This window comes from Bubalus bubalis, chromosome 23 (assembly GCF_019923935.1).
Source record: "Bubalus bubalis isolate 160015118507 breed Murrah chromosome 23, NDDB_SH_1, whole genome shotgun sequence".
Classification (NCBI taxonomy): Eukaryota; Metazoa; Chordata; class Mammalia; order Artiodactyla; family Bovidae; genus Bubalus; species Bubalus bubalis.
Genome location: NC_059179.1, coordinates 50,301,605 through 50,320,929, shown reverse-complemented (window position 1 = coordinate 50,320,929; position 19,325 = coordinate 50,301,605). Strand labels below are relative to the sequence as shown.

At 51.9% G+C, this 19,325-nt stretch overlaps 1 protein-coding gene across 2 annotated transcripts in view; it reads left to right on the top strand.

The window, feature by feature from the left end:
* TCERG1L (transcription elongation regulator 1 like) overlaps positions 1–19,325 on the top strand; it is a 197,229-nt gene that overhangs the window by 29,725 nt on the left and 148,179 nt on the right. For both annotated transcript variants that reach the window (XM_044935085.2, XM_044935084.2), the window contains exon 4: positions 12,064–12,249. In XM_044935085.2, the coding sequence (XP_044791020.2) occupies positions 12,064–12,249 (186 nt within the window). The remainder of the gene's footprint in view (positions 1–12,063; positions 12,250–19,325) is intronic.

The following is a 19,325-nucleotide window of genomic DNA, read 5'->3' as shown; positions in this document are numbered from 1 at the left end:
ACTGTCTAAATGCTTCTCTGTAGAGAGAGACGGGGCTGGGCATCATTCCTGGGCTTCACAGCTGCTGTGGGAGGTGATGAGACCCGTGAGCGGTTCTTGTAAGTCCTGTGCGCTGAACATAATGAAGCAGCTGGACAGCAGCTGCCGGGTGATGGGCAGGTCGTGTCAGTAAACGTCTCACCGAAGCCCTCCCCACGCATTTTGTTGCTGTGCAGACACACAGGCCATGTCCTTTTCAAGGTCACCGAAACCTCGGGCTGCCTGGGAGGAACGGAATCCACCTGCTGTGACTTTCACAGGGAAATGCCTTTGTTTCCAGGCAGAAGGTTGTGTTTTGCCACTGCCACTGCATTCCGTAGAAAATCAGTCTTTTCAGGGACAGCTGCGTGCACCCTGGGACGCTCCATGGGGTAGGCGTGGCCCGCTCCCCCTCAGGTGACCCCTCTAGGAGTAAACTCAGAGGGTGGAGAATCTGCTTGGACCCACTGAGGTCACTCAACCGCGTCTGGAATGAATCCATCCGGAGACGAATGTTGCCTGGGAGCCATAGGGTTGCTGTGCATTGGTTCAGGGCCTGCTGTATCCACCGTACCTGGATGTGCCCTGAGAACACCGTCCTGCCCTCAAGGAGGTTGTTAATGTGTGAGGTCTGGAGGTTTCCATGGAAAGTGAGGCTGGTGGGAGTTGTTGCTCTGCTGAGCCTGCCCTGGGGTCCAGCTCGGCTGGGGGCGTGGACTGTGACGGTCCCTCCCCACGGTGCACCCCCCACACGTTGCCCCCCCCCCCAGCTGCACACCCCATGCCTTCCCCCGAAGGTGCTGGGAGTTGGAGGGGGCGGCTGGGCTGTCGGCCCCTTAGGTGTTACTGTCCCCCTCAGCCCATTGTTTGCTAATGAAGATGGTTGTTGCCCCTTCTCCTCCCCTTTTCTTCACTGACTGTTCATTACATCAGGATGTTTAGATCACCCAATATTAGCAGCAGTTTGTTCTTTGGGGCCGTGTAATTAATCTCTGACTTTAACAGTGAATATTCAAACTTGCACACCAAGTTACGTGAAATCACAAAAACAGCAATAAATTAGGATGTCTACCCCGAGCACAAAGGTAGTGAACTAGCCCCCTCTTAGAGCGAGCTAACTCATAGGTGCTCGCCTGTACCGTCTGCGGTGGGAGCGGGGGGCTCCCGGGCTGTGATGTGGCTCCCAGGGTGGCTCTGCTCAGGCACGTGGGCTTGTGCCCAGGGCGGGCAGGTTCTGGGTCACCAGCCAGGTGGGCCCAGGGCACCATCGAAGTGCGTGTCTTCAGTGTCCCCAACAGGACACGTGTCAAAGCCACACCTGCTCCTCTCCATATGGGAGGGGAAGGGGCCGGACTACTCCTACCTGGGGCTCAGTGCCAGCATCAGCGTGGGGAGTGCCTTTCATCCCCCGGTCGGGGATGAGGAGCTGGAGGGATCCTCAGTCACCCTGGGGCAGGGGGTCTCTGACACCGCCGTGGCGTCTTCAGGGTCTGTGTCCACAGCCTGCGTGTATCAGGGGCCAACAGGGCATCCCAGCGCCAGGACGCAAGTGGAAATGTGTGCAGATGTGCAGACGAAGGTGGAGTAAGACGAGTCAGGCAGCAGAGCCTCCTTGGGAAGGGCTGGTTCCTGAAGTTTTAAGAGAGACAAGCAGACTGCAATCCTCCCTTTGCAGAGCAGGTCTGCACCAGACATGCCCGCCGAGACTGGGTTCTGTGGTAGACGGAGAGGACTTGATGGGAAAGTCATCTTCCGAGTGTCTGAAATGAGGGGAGGCAGAAGCCTTTGACTGTGTGGATCACAATAAACTGTGGAAAATTCTGAAAGAGATCGGGATACCAGACCACCTGACCTGCCTCTTGAGAAACCTATATGCAGGTCAGGAAGCAACAGTTAGAACTGGACATGGAACAACAGACTGGTTCCAAATAGGAAAAGGAGTACGTCAAGGCTGTATATTGTCACCCTGCTTATTTAACTTATATGCAGAGTGCATCATGAGAAACGCTGGGCTGGAAGAAGCACAAGCTGGAATCAAGATTGCCGGGAGAAATATCAATAACCTCAGATATGTAGATGACACCACCCTTATGGCAGAAAGGGAAGAGGAACTAAAAAGCCTCTTGATGAAAGTGAAAGAAGAGAGTGAAAAAGTTGGCTTAAAGCTCAAAATTCAGAAAACGAAGGTCATGGCATCTGGTCCCATCACTTCATGGGAAATAGATGGGGAAACAGTGGAAACAGTGGCAGACTTTTTTTGGGGGGCTCCAAAATCACTGCAGATGATGACTGCAGACATGAAATTAAAAGACGTTTACTCCTTGGAAGAAAAGTTATGACCAACCTAGACAGCATATTAAAAAGCAGAGACATTACTTTGCCAACAAAGGTCCATCTAGTCAAGGCTATGGTTTTTCCAGTGGTCATGTATGGATGTGAGAGTTGGACTGTGAAGAAAGCTGAATGCCGAAGAATTGATGCTTCTGAACTGTGGTGTTGGAGAAGACTCTTGAGAGTCCCTTGGACTGCAAGGAAATCCAACCAGTCCATTCTGAAGGAGATCAGCCCTGGATGTTCTTTGGAGGGAATGATGCTAAAGCTGAAACTCCAGTACTTTGGCCACCTCATGCGAAGAGTTGACTCATTGGAAAAGACTCTGATGCTGGGAGGGATTGGGGCAGGAGGAGAAGGGGACGACAGAGGATGAGATGGCTGGATGGCATCACGGACTCAATGAACGTGAGTTTGAGTGAACTCCGGGAGTTGGTGATGGACAGGGAGGCCTGGCGTGCTGTGATTCATGGGGTTGCAAAGAGTCGGACACAACTGAGCGACTGAACTGAACTGAACTGAGAGAGGCAGACAGCTGAGATGGGCTTAGCAGAAGTGAACATGCGCACTTGGGAGCCAGGCTTGTGTTATAGAATTAAGTCGGATGGACCCCTCACCCAACCGAGACCCTCTGCCCCTGGGAAGAATGTTCTTTTTCATTTGGGTTCATGTAGCCAAATAACAAAACTGAAACTGAAATCTCTGCAGTGCCAGGCTTCCCAGGTGGTGTTAGTGGTAAAGAACCTGCCTGCCAATACAGAAGACATAAGAGACATGGGTTCAATCCCTGGGCTGGGAAGGTCCCCTCGAGAAGGAAACAGCAACCCACTCTGGTATTCTTGCCTGAGAAATCCCAAGGTCAGAGAAGCCTGGTGGGCTACAGTAAATGAGGCTGCAAAGAGTCGGGCATGACTGAAGTGTCTTAGCACACACATGCACGGAGCATTAGCTTTATTCAGTGGCCAAAGAATGGGGAAGCAGGGACTTGGTTCATAGATGGACTTCTCGTCCACATGGTGAGGGATTTGATTTTAAGTGTAAAGACGGGGAGAGCGTGAGGCTAACGAGGTCTCCTGGGAAAGGCGGGGGCTCCGAGGGAGTGGGGGACCTTCCCGTTTCATCTGTTTTTGGTTCTGTGATTTCTGGTCAAGGCCACTGGCGCCTGATATTGAGCTGTTAATGTAGTAACGTTTGCAGAGAACGAGCTCAAGTTCATTCCCATCTTGGTTCCATCTGCTTTTTGCTTTTCTCTCTGAAAGAGAAGCTTCCTTTCTTGGTCTCCAGACCAGGACTTAAAGGTTCGCCTTAGTTGCTATTGACTTCCCTGGTGGCTCAGACGATAAAGCGTCTTGCTTACAATGTGGGAGACCTGAGTTCGATCCCTGGGTTGGGAAGATACTCTGGAGAAGGGAATGGCAACCCACTCTAGTACTCTTGCCTGGAAAATCCCTTGGATGGAGGAGCCTGGGAGGCTACAGTCTTTGGGGTCGCCAAGAGTTGGACACAACTGAGCGACTTCACTTCCACTTTCTTTAGTTCCTATTGGTGGGCAGGGGGCAAGGTTCTGATGGAGGATCCAGAGTCAGCCCTGGCAACACTGGTGTGCCCTCCACGAGCAGATATCACCCTGCTCCGTGGGTCCAGAGGCTGGACTCTGCACTGAGTGTCCGTTTAGGAACAGAATGACCCTTTAGAATATGGAGACGTAGGTCCTTCCAGACATGCCGTTCCCAGTCCTTGCTTTCCAGGGCCTCCGGGTCTAGGACCCCGAGGCTGGTGCACTGGCAGCCCAGCTGGGCAGTGAGGGGATGAGACTCGGAGGACGGTCACTCCTGTACGACAGGCCAAGACAACATGCTGTTGTTCTTGACATCAGACGGTAGGAAATGGGGGATTTGAACGGAGAGTTTTCCTTCTCCTGGGGCATTCCTCATAGCAGACTCATTTGGGTTCTGGGAGCCCTCTGACCGCTGACTGTTGCTTGGGGGCAAATCCTGACAGTATTTTCTTCTTTCCAGGAAAGATGGAACAGAGAGCTTTCTGAGAACCTCCCCACGTTGTGTGCCCTCCCATCGTGGTTGGGCTGGACCTGAGCACTGCAGGTCTCTGCGACCCCTGGGGAGGCAGACACACACCTCAGCGGTTGCATCTAAAGTGGGCATGGAAGGGGGTGCTGGGTCAAGGGCAGCGTCAGAGCCCCCTCCGCAGCAGGAGGCGGTGGGTATGAGACCCTGTTCCTTGTGGGTCTGCGTGTAACCGGGGGCTGCGGGGAGCCGGGAAGAGCTGCCTCGGGAAGGGGTGGTGCTCACTCCATGGTGGTAGGCGGCCGGCGGTCCTAGCAAGGGGAGCGGAGTCCCCTCTGCACTCAGGTTACTAGGATGCCTGGGCCACAGTCTGGAGGAGGGAGCAGGGTGATGTCAGTGGCTGGACTGCAGGGTCACCCACTCGCTACCCCTGTGGGGTTCCAGCAAACAGATTCTGTCATCACAGGGGTGCTGCCTGGGTGCTGGGGGGCAGAGAAGACAAACAAGCTGGGCGTCCTGGGCAGCTCACACACAGCCAGAGCTGGTCCAGAGGGCCAGTGGTGGGGGCAGTGTGAGAGCGTCCTGGGAGCTTGGTGACCAACCATCCCAGCTCCTGGGTTTGCTTCCTCAGCATGTGGAAAACTTGACCAAAACCAGGAATTGGACGTCTCCTTCAGAAAACCGCCAGAACGACAAACACCAAGAAAGGCAAACAGAATCAAACACACGGGCAGGAGCTGGGTGCTGGCTTGTCCTGTAGATACCAAAACCCATCGCTGCTCTTTCTAGAAGCAGCTGGGTAAAGGCTGACGGATTTCCTTATTCCCTGCAGCTAGAGGTCAGGGCGCAGGGACACCTGCCCTCAGTGGACAGGGCAGGAAGGACGAGCCTGAGTTCTGACTCTGTCCCCTTGTCCTTCCCTCTGCTCGCGTGTCAAAGCCAGAAGTGTCACGGAAGACCCCTGACCCGCCTTCCATGTGTGAACACAGGCGAAGCCCCGCACGCGGACGCTGCGTGCAGTCTCCTCTCGACCATGCACTTGGGTTTGCAGAAATAATGACCAGTGGGAAGATAGCTCACCTGGAGGATTCCACAGCAGCTAAATCGTTTGCTGAACAAAGAAAGAAACTGATGACTGTCTGTTCTTTGGGGCCGTGGACGAGGGGAGAGCACGGCATCTCCTGCGTTATCAGGCGCGCATCCTTTTCATCAGAAGACCCGCCTCGTCCTGCTGTTTCTGACGCACCCTCTGCAGCCCGAGACGAGGGTCTCCCTCTCCACCGTGTCTTCAGCATCTGATGCTCCAGGCGAGGCCTTCACCCTGCTCTTCTGGACGGATACAGGAGTGAGGTCTCTAGTGGCTTATATACCCTGCAGCCCGCTGGTGGTCAAAATTCCGAGGACCCTCCAGTGCCAGGGCAGGCCTTCCACAGCAGGGACACAGCGGGGGTCTTCTCTAGCACTGCCGCTCCCCTGCCCCCCGCCGAACGCGGCCACTGATGGAGACCCCGGGGCTGAGAGTCCAGGGCAGGCCTGAGAGGAAGAGAAAACCCAGGAGACCAGAACAGACTGGGCCACCCAGCCCGCGTGGATACCCTGGAGCACACGGCGCCTGACGGGCAGCTCAGCCTAGATGGTTCCAGAGCCCCTGCCTGTCCCACCACCCCAGGGCCACCAGCCTTTCTCTTCCTTTTTTTTTTTTTTTTCTGTTGAATCCTGGGAAAAGCAGACCCTAGCTGCTGGCTAGGCTCTGGGTTTGGAGGCTGGTGATGGGAGAGGCCAGTGATCTGCACAGAGCCCATGCTCCATGTCCTGTGAGGCCTCCCTCGGTGTGTCAGTGACCCGAGGCCCCCATGCGGACCGCAGGGTGGGCTCTGGCGGCTTGAAGGAGACCCCCGTCCCGACACTGCAGCTCGCCCAGGGGGAGGGAGGGTGTGTTAAGCCAGAGGGGCCCCAGGGCCCGCCCTGCCCGGGGCAGACACACCTAGCCTGGGGGTCAGTGCGGACTTTGTCCAGGGCCCCTGTGAGTCCCCCGAATCGCATTGAGTCCCACGCTCTGCAAACAAGGGCCGTGGAGGTTCTCCTGCGCGTGGCTCCCCTGGGGTCACTCAGAGTAGAGCACAAGCAGTGCTTCTTTGCACGTTTGGCCATCGGAGGGGGAGCTGCGGGGTGGCGGCCGTGATGGAAGTGGCAGAACGAGCCCGTGAGCCCGACCAGTGAACCCGCGGCTGCCGGCCGCCTCCAAGGGAAGCACACGGTTAATTACTGTTTTGCTTAAAACATTGATTTTATAAGTAATCCTTATGGGAGAGCATTTCTGGCTTATCTCTTAGCTGGCTTAGCAGTTTTTTTTTTCTTATTTTTTTGGCTGGACCTCTTATCTCAGTTTATTTACTCAACTAAGGGATTCTCTGCAGTCCTTTGGGGAAAGCAAGTTATGATAATGACTTATCAGTTGACACAATTTATTGAGTGCCTGCTCGTCTTCCAAGACTCGGCTCAGAGGCCTTTCCCGAGGAGCAGCTGGCTTCGCGGGGCCCGTCCTCCCCGCGCGCCTCCTGGCTGGGGTCCACGGGCAGCGTGTCCCTGCGGGCCATTATCTTTTGCATCAGCGCCTCCCATGGCCTCATCTTTCCTGCCCCAGGCTGCGTGCAGTCTGACAGGTGGAGACGCTCCATAAACACCTGGCCTGGGGGGCCAGGGGATGGAAAAGGGAGGGACGCTGCCAGTGGCTCCCGCCTGCGCTGGACTCCAGACGAGGGTCACGGGGGGCTCCTGAGCCGCTCCCCTCCCGGCGCGTGCTGCCTCTTCCAGCTGCCCGCCCGGGTTGCGCTCACCTGTGCTCCGTGTCTTGGAGGCCGGGAACCAGCTCCTCCTCCCGCACCCAGTACCTGGTTCTGGCATCGGCACTCGATGCGCCTGAGCAAGGCTGAGCTGGTGGGAGCCTGGCGGTGACAAGATCCCTTCTTTCCGTCTCATCTCGTCCACCAATTATGACAGTAATTTTGGCAACATTGATTATTAACTTTCTATTTCCACTGATACTACGCAGTCGATTTTGTGCTCTAACTAGTGAGTGGTGCATTTTTATATGTACCCAAATGGATGCAAAGCAGGTTAAAAGCTATCTTTCTGAGGTTTTTTTTTTTTTTAAGAGGCAGATAAGGTTTACTTTTTTTTTTTTCCTTTGGTTGAATCATCATTTTTGACAGCAAAATCACTTGAAGATAAAACTGTTTCCACATGCCCATCTGTAAAATGCTCTTGCCTTGGCAACCGTTCAAGTCACTGTTCGTTACTCTCTCTTCCTTTGCTTCAAGACCATCTTCATTTTGAACCAAAGATCCAGTTATTCAACAAATTCGAGAGTAGCCTACCACCAAGCGGCTTCGAGATTCGCAGTCGTTTGGAGCCCTGCGTCACAGCGGCAGACCTGACTCTGAAAACGGCCCAGGAGTTAAACCCCACTGACAGCACGGGCGGCGAGATGACACACAGGAGCCCCGAAGGAGGGAAGCGGAAACTACAAAGGAGTTTTGTGTGAAGCCTCACCGTGTGTGGGCTTCCTCAGAATTACCTTATTAAACTGACCCTGCATGCCGTAAAATGCTCACCCTGCTTTGACCCTGAACATCCATCCTGGATTAGGCACGAAATGCAGAAAGTAACTTTTTTTTAAACACAGTCGTATAAGTCATGCTTATTTATACTGTGTGCCTAGTTGCTCAGTCATGGCTGACTGTGCGGCCCTGTGGACTGTAGCCCACCAGGCTCCTCTGTCCATAGCGTTTTTTTTTTTTTCCCAGGCAAGAATACTGTAGTCAGTTGCCATTTCCTTCTCCAGGGGATCTCCTCGACCCAGGGATCGAACTTGTGTCTCCTGTGTCTCCAGCATTGCCGGCGGAGTCTGTACCCACAGAGCTATTGACCGGGCAACCCCTGCTGTAATGGTGGCTGGTTGAGTGAACAGGCAATTTTGTGCGGTGGGTCCATTGCTAGGAATACTGGGCTCTGGTTAATAACTGGACTTGGGAGGGCCATTTAATGAAGGGGGACGCGTTTATTCTAATGCCTTGTGGGAGAGCAGTGTGTTCACTGTGCTGGCAATCCAGACCTTGCCTCTGGAAACTTCTGGTTGGCTGCATGGCAGAAGGTCCACAGTGTTCAGCTGGGGGCGGGGGGCTGTGGGATGTTTTTAGACCCTTATTTTCTCCATTTTATACCTTTTTATAATGTGTTTTTATTAAGTAAGACAATCTGTATTGAACACTGGGTTTCCCCTGACTTTAAATCTGTGTGTGACAATGAGACCTCACTGCGCCCCTGCCGGAACGTCTGAAACCCGAGCACGGACGCCAAGTGCAGACGGAGCGTGGGGCAACGTGAACTCTTCTTCGTGGCTGGTGGGGATGCGAAAAGGTGCAGCCGCTTTGCTGGACAGTCTGGCAGTTTCTTATAAAGCAAAAGGTAGTCTCACTGTGTGACCCAGCAGTCACATTCCTTGGTATTTACCCAAATGAGTTCAGAACTCATGTCCAAACAAAAACATGCACACAAACATTTGCAACAATTTTATTCGTAATTTTAAATACTTAAAAACAACCAGGAAAGCCTTCAGCAGGTGAATGGGTGAACTGTGGTACATCCATACAATGGAATATTACTCAGTAATAAAAGGAAATGAGCCATCGAGCCATGAAAGGATGCAAGGGGCTTTAAATACAAACAGACACACTTGGGAGATATAGCAGGTTTGGTTCCAGACCACTGCAATAAAAGAAATACAGTAATAAAGCAATGTTTTGGCTTCCAGATGCATATAAACATTATCTTTGCATTATCGTACAGCCCATTAAGTGTGCAATAGCATTATGTGTAAAACAGCGTACATTCCTTAATTTAAAAATACCTTATTGCTAATAACTGCTAGCCATCATCTGAGTCTTCAGCGGGTTGTAGCCTTTTTGCTGGAGGAACTTGCGTGATGCTGACGGCTGTTGACTGACCAGGGTGATGTTGCCAAAGCTTGGGGTGGCTACAGCCGTTTCTTAAAATAATACAGCAATGAATTTGCCACATAAGTTTATTTCTTCTCAAGAATGATTTCTCTTTTGCCTGCAGTGTCATCTGATAGCATTTTACTCACAGTAGATCTTCTTTCAAAACTTGAGTCAGTGCTCTCGAACCTTCTCACTGCTTTCTCAGCTAAGTGTATGTGATAGTCAACATGCTTTGCTGTCATTTCAGCAGTTGTTACAGCGCCTTCACCAGGTGTAGATTCCATCCCAAAGAACTGCTCTCTTTGCTCATCCTTAAGAGGCAGCTCCGTGCTCATCCATATAGTTTAGCACGAACATGCAGCAGTTCACGCACGTCTTCAGGCGCCACGTCTCACTCTAGTTCTCCCGCTATTTCCACAACATCTGCAGTTCCCTCCCCACTGCCCTCAAAGTTGCCAACGAAGCTTGGAACAAACTTCATCTAAACTCCTGTTAAGGTTGATGGTTTGATCTCTTCCCAGGAATCTTAGATGCTCTTAATGACATTTTGAATGGTGAATCCTTTGCAGAAGGCTTTCAGTTGACTTTTCCCAGATCCACCAGAGAAATCATCGTCTATGGCAGTTATAGCCTTATGAGGGGCTTTCCAGGTAGATCGGTGGTAAAGAATTTAGCTCTCGATGCAGAAGACGGGTTCAATCCCTGGGTCAGCAAGATCCTCTGGAAGAAGAAATGGCAACCCACTCCAGTATTCTTGCCTGGGAAGTCCCATGGATAGAGGAGCCTGGTGGCTACAATCCATGGGGTTGCAAAGAATCAGACATAACTGAGCATGCAGCAGAAGCTTTATGAAATGTAATTCTTACATAATAAGACTTAGAAGTCAAAGTGACTCCTGCATCCATGGGCTGTAGAATGGATGCTGCATTAGCAGGCATGAGAACATTAATGTCCTGTCTGTCCTGTCTGTCCTGTCTGTCAAAGTTCCTGGGTGACCAGGAGCATTGTCAATGAGCAGTAATATTTTGAAATAAATCTGTTTTTTTTCCTCCTGAGAAGTAGGTCTCAGCAGTGGGCTTCAAATGTTTAGTAAGCCTGTATAAAGAGATGTGCTATGGCTATCCTGTTTGTAGAGCACAGGAGGGTAGATTTAGCATAATGCTTAAGGGCCCTGGGATTTTTGGAATGGTGAATGTATTGGCTTCAACTTAAAGTTCGGGGCTAGCTGCGATAGCCCCTAACAAGAGAGTCGGCTGCCCTTTGAAGCTTTGAAGCATTGACTTCTCCTCTCTGGCTAAGAAAGTCCTAGATGCCATCTTATTTCAATATAAGGCTGCTTTGTCTACATTGAAAATACATTATTTAGTATAGTCATCTTCATGAGTTATCTTAGCTAGATCTTCTGAATAACTTGCTGCAGCTTCTACAGCAACACTTTTAATTGCCTTCAAGAACATTTCCTTTGCTTTCAGTTCAGTTCAGTTCAGTTCAGTCACTTAGTCGTGTCCGACTCTTTGCGACCCCATGAATTACAGCACACCAGTCCTCCCTGTCCATCACCAACTCCCGGAGTTCACTCAGACTCATGTCCATCGAGTCAGATCTCATCCTCTGTCGTCCCCTTCTCCTCCTGCCCCCAATCCCTCCCAGCATCAGAGTCTTTTCCAATGAGTCAATTCTTCACATGAGGTGACCAAAGTACTGGAGTTTCAGCTTTAACATCATTCCTTCCAAAGAAATCCCAAGGCTGATCTCCTTCAGAATGGACTGGTTGGATCTCCTTGCAGTCCAAGGGTCTCTCAAGAGTCTTCTCCAACATGACAGTTCAAAAGCATCAATTCTTCATACCTTGACTAATGGTACAAGAGGCCTTGCTCTCAGCCCGTCTCAGCTTCCACCATGTCTTCCTCATTGTGTTCAGTCACTTCTGGCTTGCAGAGATGAACAGGCAGAGCACACAGGGTTTTTAGTTCTGCCTTTGATGAAACTTGTAGAATGTACAGCACGAACGGTGGACCATAATGTAAGTATAGACCTGGGGTCATAATGTATCAGTGTTGGTTCATGAATGTAGCACCCAATCCAAGAGGGTGATAAGAGGGAAGTATGTGAGAATTCTGTGTACTTTCTGCTCAAGTTGTCTGGAACTATAAACCTGCTCTATAAAAAATTAAATTTAAAAAGTCTGTGAATGCCATCATACCGCACTTGGAAAATACAGAAAGACAGAAATGAACAGAAACACAGGAATCTGGCACCAAGTGTGCCCTTTGCTATTTAAAGTGTGAGACGTGCAGCTCTGTCCCTGAGACCGAGAACATGCTTGGCATCTATTCAACCAAGTGAAGACTGGTTGACCCAGCGGCTGTGTAGAAATGGAGGTGACCGTGTAAGAGGCTGTGTTTACTGACCCTCATACTGTGAGCGGCAGCAAAGAGCCTTCTGTCTAAGGCAGGCTTGTCCTCTGGAGACTGTGACCCTGATGGCACACAGCTCTGTGCCCAGGTGGCATCTGGGCGGGTTGAGAACTCATCACTCTTACTTCAGGGACAGTGGCCAGGTCATGGGCTTCCAAGAAAGGGGGTCACCACACTCTTGTTTTCTTGGTGCTCAAATGCTCCGTAGTGAAATGGCATTGTCTCCAGTGGACGCCAGGCGTCCTGTGCTGACCTCCCTGTCCCCCTCTGCAGGTGCTTGTCACAGCGGCCTTAAGCCCACGGGCAGCGGCCCCACCGTGGCCATCGCAGCCGCCGCCACAGCCGTGGTCTCCGTGGACCCCGAGGGGCTCGGGGGCCCGTCCCCCTCCAGGGTGCAGCCCTGCCACTTGCTGACCCTGGCGCCCATCAGAATGCCCTTGCGGACCGCAGCCTTCCCCGGTAAGTACCCAGCCCGGTCTCTCCGAGCCGTGGGCTGGCGAGAGTCCACAGCATGGCAGCCCAGGTGGGGCCCTGCTGGCCTCCAGGTCCATGGTTTCCTGGGTTCTGGTGCTGGGAGCACTGGGGAGGGATTCCCGGGTGTGCTCATCCTCAGACCACACTCATGGACCTCAGTCCCACTGACCAAGGCCGCTTGGGTCAGTGGGTCAACCTGGGCATTTCCTGCTGTGAAACAAAGTTCAGGTTTCCATTTGAAGAAACGAGGCAAGCCTTTACTTACTCTTCACGGGGAATGTTGCACATAACAGAAATATCTAATTGTCTGAGGCAGAACTTGGAAGAAAGCACAGGCAATGTGCTGGAAAAGAACTATGTATCCGAAAAAAAAAAAAAAAAAAAGAACTATGTATCCGAGTTAATGAAACAAAAATGTACATAGCTCAGACTCGCCTGGGGCTCTCACTGAGCTGTCCCTCCTGGGCTGGCCCGGGCCTGCTATGAGCACGAGGGGTGGGTCCCCCCATCATGGCAGGGCCTGTGCAGGGGCCCACCAAAGCCCGTGGCTGGGCGCCAAGGGGGCCACCAAGGCTCTGAGTCCCCCATGCGGTGGGCCTGCTGTTCGAAGTCCTCGGGGCCGAGGCGGGGCTGGCGGACACGGGTGTTGTGAGCTCAGGTGCAGGATGAGGGTCTCAGGAAGGAGAGGGATGAGGATGAGGGAGCTGGAGGGCCTGATCCCGGCTGGTTGTCCTCAGCTTGCACACGCGTGCCTGCTCACTGTCACCAGCAGGCATGTGCCCGGCCGTCCTGGTGAATGCAAGTTTGGGACGGTCCTTAAATGTCACAAAAGCAGGACTGATTTGGAGGACGCTTAGTAGGTGCTGGAGTCTTGTGAGTTAGTACTATCTATTGCAGTTCTAGTTTTGCACATGATACAGTAAGACTTGGATAGAAATTCTGTGGGATTATTAATTCTATACCAGAGTTAATCCTAGAATTGTATACTAGTATTATTTCATTGTTTGTTTAATCGCTAAGTCGTGTCCAGCTCTTTGTGACCTCGTGGACTGTAGCCTGCCAGGCTCCTCTGTCTGTGGGATTTCCCAGGCAAGAGTACTGCAGTGGGGCCATTTCCTTCTCCAGGGTTACATCATTGATGGCTCTGTTATCAGTGACAGAGACACCACTGGATTGTGACACACACGCACACACACACACACACACAGATGCACACCACACGCACACGCACGCACACACGCACACACACACACACGCACGCACACACACACACACACACGCACGCACACACACGCACACACACACACGCACACACACACACACGCACACACACACACGCACACACACACGCATGCACACACACGTGCGCGCGCGCACACACGCACACACACGCATGCACACACGCACACACACGCACACACACGTGCGCGCACACACACGCACACGCACACACACACACACGCACACGCACACACACATGCACACACACACACACACACACACAAATGCATCTTTGTGGGAGAACTAGAGATAACCTGGTTTCATTACTTCCAGACTGGGGAGTGTTACTGGCTTTCTGGGCTTGTTCCTAGCATAAGTGTTGTGGTCTTCTCAACACTGGGCCTGGGCGTGCGTGTTTCTGTGTTAATTTGGTAAATTAGTTGGTCAATAGAAAGTTGTATTCTCGAGAACAGACTGTTATTTCTATTTCAGCATGTCAGTGAACACGCACTTAGGGTGTGATGGGGGAAATAAATAAAACGCATGGATAATCTCTTGTGTGGAACATAATTTACAGCTGTGTCAAGATTTTGGTTAAAATCCATCAGTCCATTGGCATTTATTAAAGATAACTTACTATTTTCTGAGCAAATTAATCTTAGAAAGAACCCCAAACCAGACCTTGTGTACCCCAGGGGCGGCTTCACTCTTCATGTCTCGTGTGATTTATAAAGCAACATAATCATCAGGCGTCTTTCCGTGTTGGTATTTTATAAGGCTCTATAATCAAATTTGCCATCATGTGTATTCAGTTAGACAAAGGCAGTATCCATGGATCTATCTTGTAGAAAACTGCTGAAGTGGCTCTCAGAGCATGAAGGGGCCGCACTCAACAGGTGGCTGCTGAAATAGCCTCTGTGGTGTTGGCATTGGTCCCTCTCTCCTGGAAACCCTGATAATTGCAGGGGTGGAACCGGGGCTGCTTGTCTGGGCCGATGACCCCAGCCTGGTGGGTGCCCTCTGGGCTCTTTGGCCAGCCCCAGGCATCAGTGGTGCACGCGGTTCTGCCAGGGCTGCCCCTGGAAGCGGTTCTTGGGGAGGCAGGACCAGCTGTACCCCTAGTCCGGCTGCCCCGGCTTGCTCATCTTGACGTCAGCGGAAGGCATTTGAGAGGGACTGCCCGTGCCCATGGTGAAACCCTTCCCAGCGTTTCCCTGGGATGCTTTCTGGAAACCAAGACTTGAAAGAGACCGAGGGCAGGTAGTGTGTGTCAGAGTGGGTTTTTAACCACTATCAGCAGCCCATGGAATGAGATCCAGTGAGACTGAAGAGTGGATGGTCCTGACTCTCAGTGGAGGTCTGTGCTTTCTGCTGGGAGACCCCTAACCCACTTGAGGCAGGTGGGATGGAGGAGGGAGGGGGTTGGGAGGAAGGAGGGCTGGTGGGGGGAGGGCGACTGAGGGGACCGAGTGGCATCGCCAGCAAAGGTTTCAGAGCCTCAGAGGATCATCTCCCCGTGAAGACTGCTCCGTGTTCAAATCGATTTTAATATGAATTCATTTGGCTGTGTTGGGTCTCAGTTGTAGCACGTAGACTCCTTCTCTGCGGTGCCTGCGCTGTCTTTTGAATTGATGCTTTTGAACTGTGGTGTTGGAGAAGACTCTTGAGAGTCCCTTGGATTGCAAGGAGATCCAACCAGTCCTTCCTAAAGGAGATCAGCCCTGGGTGTTCATTGGAAGGGCTGATGCTGAAGCTGAAACTCCAATACTTCAGCCACATGATGCAAAGAGCTGACTGATTTGAAAAGACCCTGATGCTGGGAAAGATTGAAGGCAGGAGGAGAAGGGGACGACAGAGGATAAGAGGGTTGGATGGCATCGTTGACTTGATGGACATAAGTTTGAGCAAGCTCCGGGAGTTGGTGATGGATGGGGAGGCCTGGTGTGCTGTGGTCCATGGAGTCACAAAGAGCTAGACATGACTGAGCGACTGAACTGAACTGAACTGAACTGGGATGTCTAGTCATGGCTCTTGGGGTCCAGAGGGCAGGGGCTCAGAACTTGCAGTGCATGGGCTTGGTTGCTCTACATCATGTGAGATCTAGTTCCCCGACCAGGGATCCATCCTGTATTCCCTGCACTGGAAGTTGGATTCGTACCCACTGGACCACAGGGAAGTCACAAAAGCGTGTAAACTTCAATGTATCTACAGTTGAGTAATCCTGTTTCTATTTAGAAGATAATTCCGTTTTAGATAAGTGATTTACACTATTTTATTTGTGCCCTTGGCTTGGTAATAAAAGCCTGATAACCTCAGGAGCCCTGCGTGGTTTAGCTGTGTGATTCTCAGCAGAGGGAAGCTTGCTCCCAGGGACCCTCACCCATGGCCAGAGGTGCTCTTTGGTTGTTGAGACCTGGTGGTTGTTGCTGGTGTAGAGACCAGGGATTCAGCTATACACGTGACAGCCCGAGATAGCCCCGTGGGAAGGAGAATCTGGCCCCAGATGTTAGAGGTGCTTCCATGGAGAAGGCCTAGTTCATGGTCTAGACGTCCACCTACCTGGTGGAGAGCAGGATCAGTGTGTGAAGAGGCTCCCTGAGAGTTCTGATCCAGTAACTGAAGGACCCAAAAGAAGGCTTGGTGCTGGAAAGAAGATCAGCCACGAGCACCGCTGAATGATATGCCTTTGTCATGGTTTAGGATTTCGAATAAGATACCCTAGAGAACCCCTTGACCCATTCCACATTCAGTTCAAAAGCAGGTTTTCTCTTCAAGAGCATTGCTGGCATGTACAGCCAAGTTAGTCCATGCCACTGCTCTTCTGGACGGCCCCGCGCGCCCCGGGGTCTCCCACTGGCTCACGTCGGTCTGTGCGGTCGCTGCCCCCCTGCCCAGCCTGGGAGTCACGTGCTGGCAGGACATGTTGCCCCTCCCTGCCCGCCCTGAAGCACCATCCGAGACTAACCCTCCAGCAATTGCCTGGACCTCAGAGTCCATTCTCCAGGGGATGAATACTGACTCCTCCTTCCACTTGTTCACGTGATTGCTGTAATTTCTGATGCCGTCTGTCTCATGCTTGCTCCTGAATCAGGGGTGAGGTTGGGGAAAGGGTAGGAAGAAGAGGGTTCACCTGGAGAGACCTCACTGGAGGGCACTCAGACGTGGGCGGGCAGCTGGTTAAAGAGGGTCAGCAGACGGGGAGGGCTGGCTGCCCTTCTTTTCATTTCCTTCCAGCGGGTCTCAGCTAACGTGCTTCGCCTTATTCTCAACTGTTCCTGAAGCCTTGGAATTTTCAGGTTGAGAAAGGAACGTGTTCAGGGAAAAGCATGCCTTGTATCCTATATTTTAGTTTTTAAGGAGAAGGTGGAGTTTGTCAGGGGAGAACTGAAGCCGTACCAAAGGATCCGCCGGGAGGACCTGCTTCCTGGCCCTCTCCAGGGGGGCCCTCTCCCGGGGGGCCTCTGACCTGCACCCCTCGGCAGACCCCTCGATGTTACAACGGAGTGTGAAGTGGGCACCCACCGTAGGGAGGGTAAAAGCACCTTGCCACACCAGCATCTGCTCCTGTCTGATGAAACAAAGTGATCCTTTTTAAGAATGATGGTAGCTATTTTTAAGACTTCACCCCCCATTCCGTAAGCGTTCAAGTGAAAATGGCAGAGTGTGAGTGACCGCCATGGTCTCTGGTTCAGCAAGTGACTGGTGAACACAGCCATTAAAAGTGCCATCTGCCTTGGAAGCCATTTACCACCTGTTCTTTTGCTTCCAGAGCCATTTCATGGTCTAAATTTAACATTTTGTCCTGCCACAGAACAGCTGGGAAGTGACTCTTCTTTTCACTATCAGGAACTTACCAGCCAGGCTGTATAACAAGGCAGCAAAGTCGCCAAGCCAGACAGTCCTCGAGGCCTCTGCGGAGCCGTCCGCTTGTCGCATCAGCGGAACCCGTGGCTGCCGAACCAGGCTGTGTAACGACAGTAACCCAGCCGTCTGGGCGTGCAGCCTCTTCTCTTTCTACCCGGGAGGTGTTTCCTCCTCCACTCTAATCAAACATGTCATAATACATATTAACATTTTAGAGGTTTGTAGAGGCAGAAATACCGCTGCAGCGTAATTACTCACACCCCAGAGTGCCAGAGACTCAGCTGGCTTCCGTGAGAAAGACATATGTGTTTCTAATGGGGAGAATGAGCTGCTTTTAGGAGAAAACGTATTGGATTTACACGGACAAGAGGGGACTATGTCTAGTTTGTTATCCACCCGTGAACTCATGTTATGGATGCAAGATGAAACTCGTCAAGCAGGTGTTAAGACGTTTGGGCCACATCGAGTGCAGAATTTTCTCAGTGCAGATCCAGCTGTGAGCCCTTCCTATCGACACGCCGGCCTGTTTTAGGTGATCCATCTAGAAAACTCCCCTGGGACCTACCTGGCGCCGCCTTCCCTGAGGAGCTCCCGTCACTCGAGATGCACTTGCCATCCACACTGTTAGCTTCAGCTCACTCTTCCTTTGAAAAGAACTGGCAATCCAGCCTGCACACAAAAACATGTCTATGTTTATGCCAAGTATAAAGAACGCGGATATAATAGACCCCCAGTACCTCCCTCTGAGCCCCAAAATAGCCGTTTCCGTACCCCAGCACCCCTGGGAGCCGCAACCCTCCCCAGGAATAATTATCTCCTGAATAGGGGCCCATCACCGCTGTGCTGTTTTTCAGAAGCATGTTTACGTAGAAGCATTATTTCTAACAATGTGTTTCCGAGTTTAGGCGCTTTCTGAATTTTACATAAATGTAATCATAGTTTGTGCATTCTCCTGTGATTGCCTTTTTTGCTCAAAACGATGTGGTGTTTTGTTGTTGTTTTTCTGTGAAGCCCCTGCCCGTCCAGGCAGCTGCGGTGCGGTCACGTTCACTGTGGTGTCGTGTTTGTTGGTCCGTGTGAGTCCACACGAGTTCTTTCCGCGGTGGGAGGTGTCGGGCCAGCTGCCCCCTTTCCTCTGGAAGCCTTTACGTCTCCTTCTGAGCATCCTTCCGGGTTGGCAGGGGCATCTTTGCACAGACCTGTGGAGCCCAGGAGTGCAGGGCCCTTGCTCTCTGCCGTGTCCCAAGTGTGCTTATCTGGTCGCTGTTGTTCAGCCGCTAAGTCACGCCTGACCCCGCGACCCCATGGACTGCAGCATGCCAAGCTCCTCTGTCCTTCACTGTCTCCAGGAGTCTTCTCAGATTCATGACCACTGAATCGGTTGGTGACACTATCCAACCATCTCATCCTCTGTCGTCCCCTTCTCCTCCCGCCTTCAATCTTTCCCAGCATCAGGGCCTTTTCCAGTTTGTCAGTTCTTTGCATCAGGTGGCCAAAGTATTGGAGCTTCAGCTTCAACATTAGTCCTTCCAATGAATATTTCAGGGTTGATTTCCTTCAGGATTGACTGGTTGGATCTCCTTGCAGTCCAAGGGACTCTCAAGAGTCTTCTCCAACACCACAATTTGAAAGCACCAATTCTTGAGTGCTCAGCTTTCCTTATGGTGCAACTCTCACATCCATACATGACTTCTGGGAAAACCGTAGCTTGGACTCTATGGACCTTTGTGGGCAGAGTGGTGTCTCTGCTTTTTAATGCGCTGTCTTCTCCACTAGTTCTCCCTAATTCATAAATTCCGCCCAACTTGCCCATTTTCTGTGCTCTGCACCCCACACTCATCCTTGGTCCTCCTTCTGCCTGAAGCCTCACATCCACCCACTGGCACCATAGTCCCTCCCAACCTGCTCCCTATGTCTGACTTCCTCGTCCAAACCCACATGACCTCCCAGCTGAGCCTGCTGCCCCAATCTCTGTG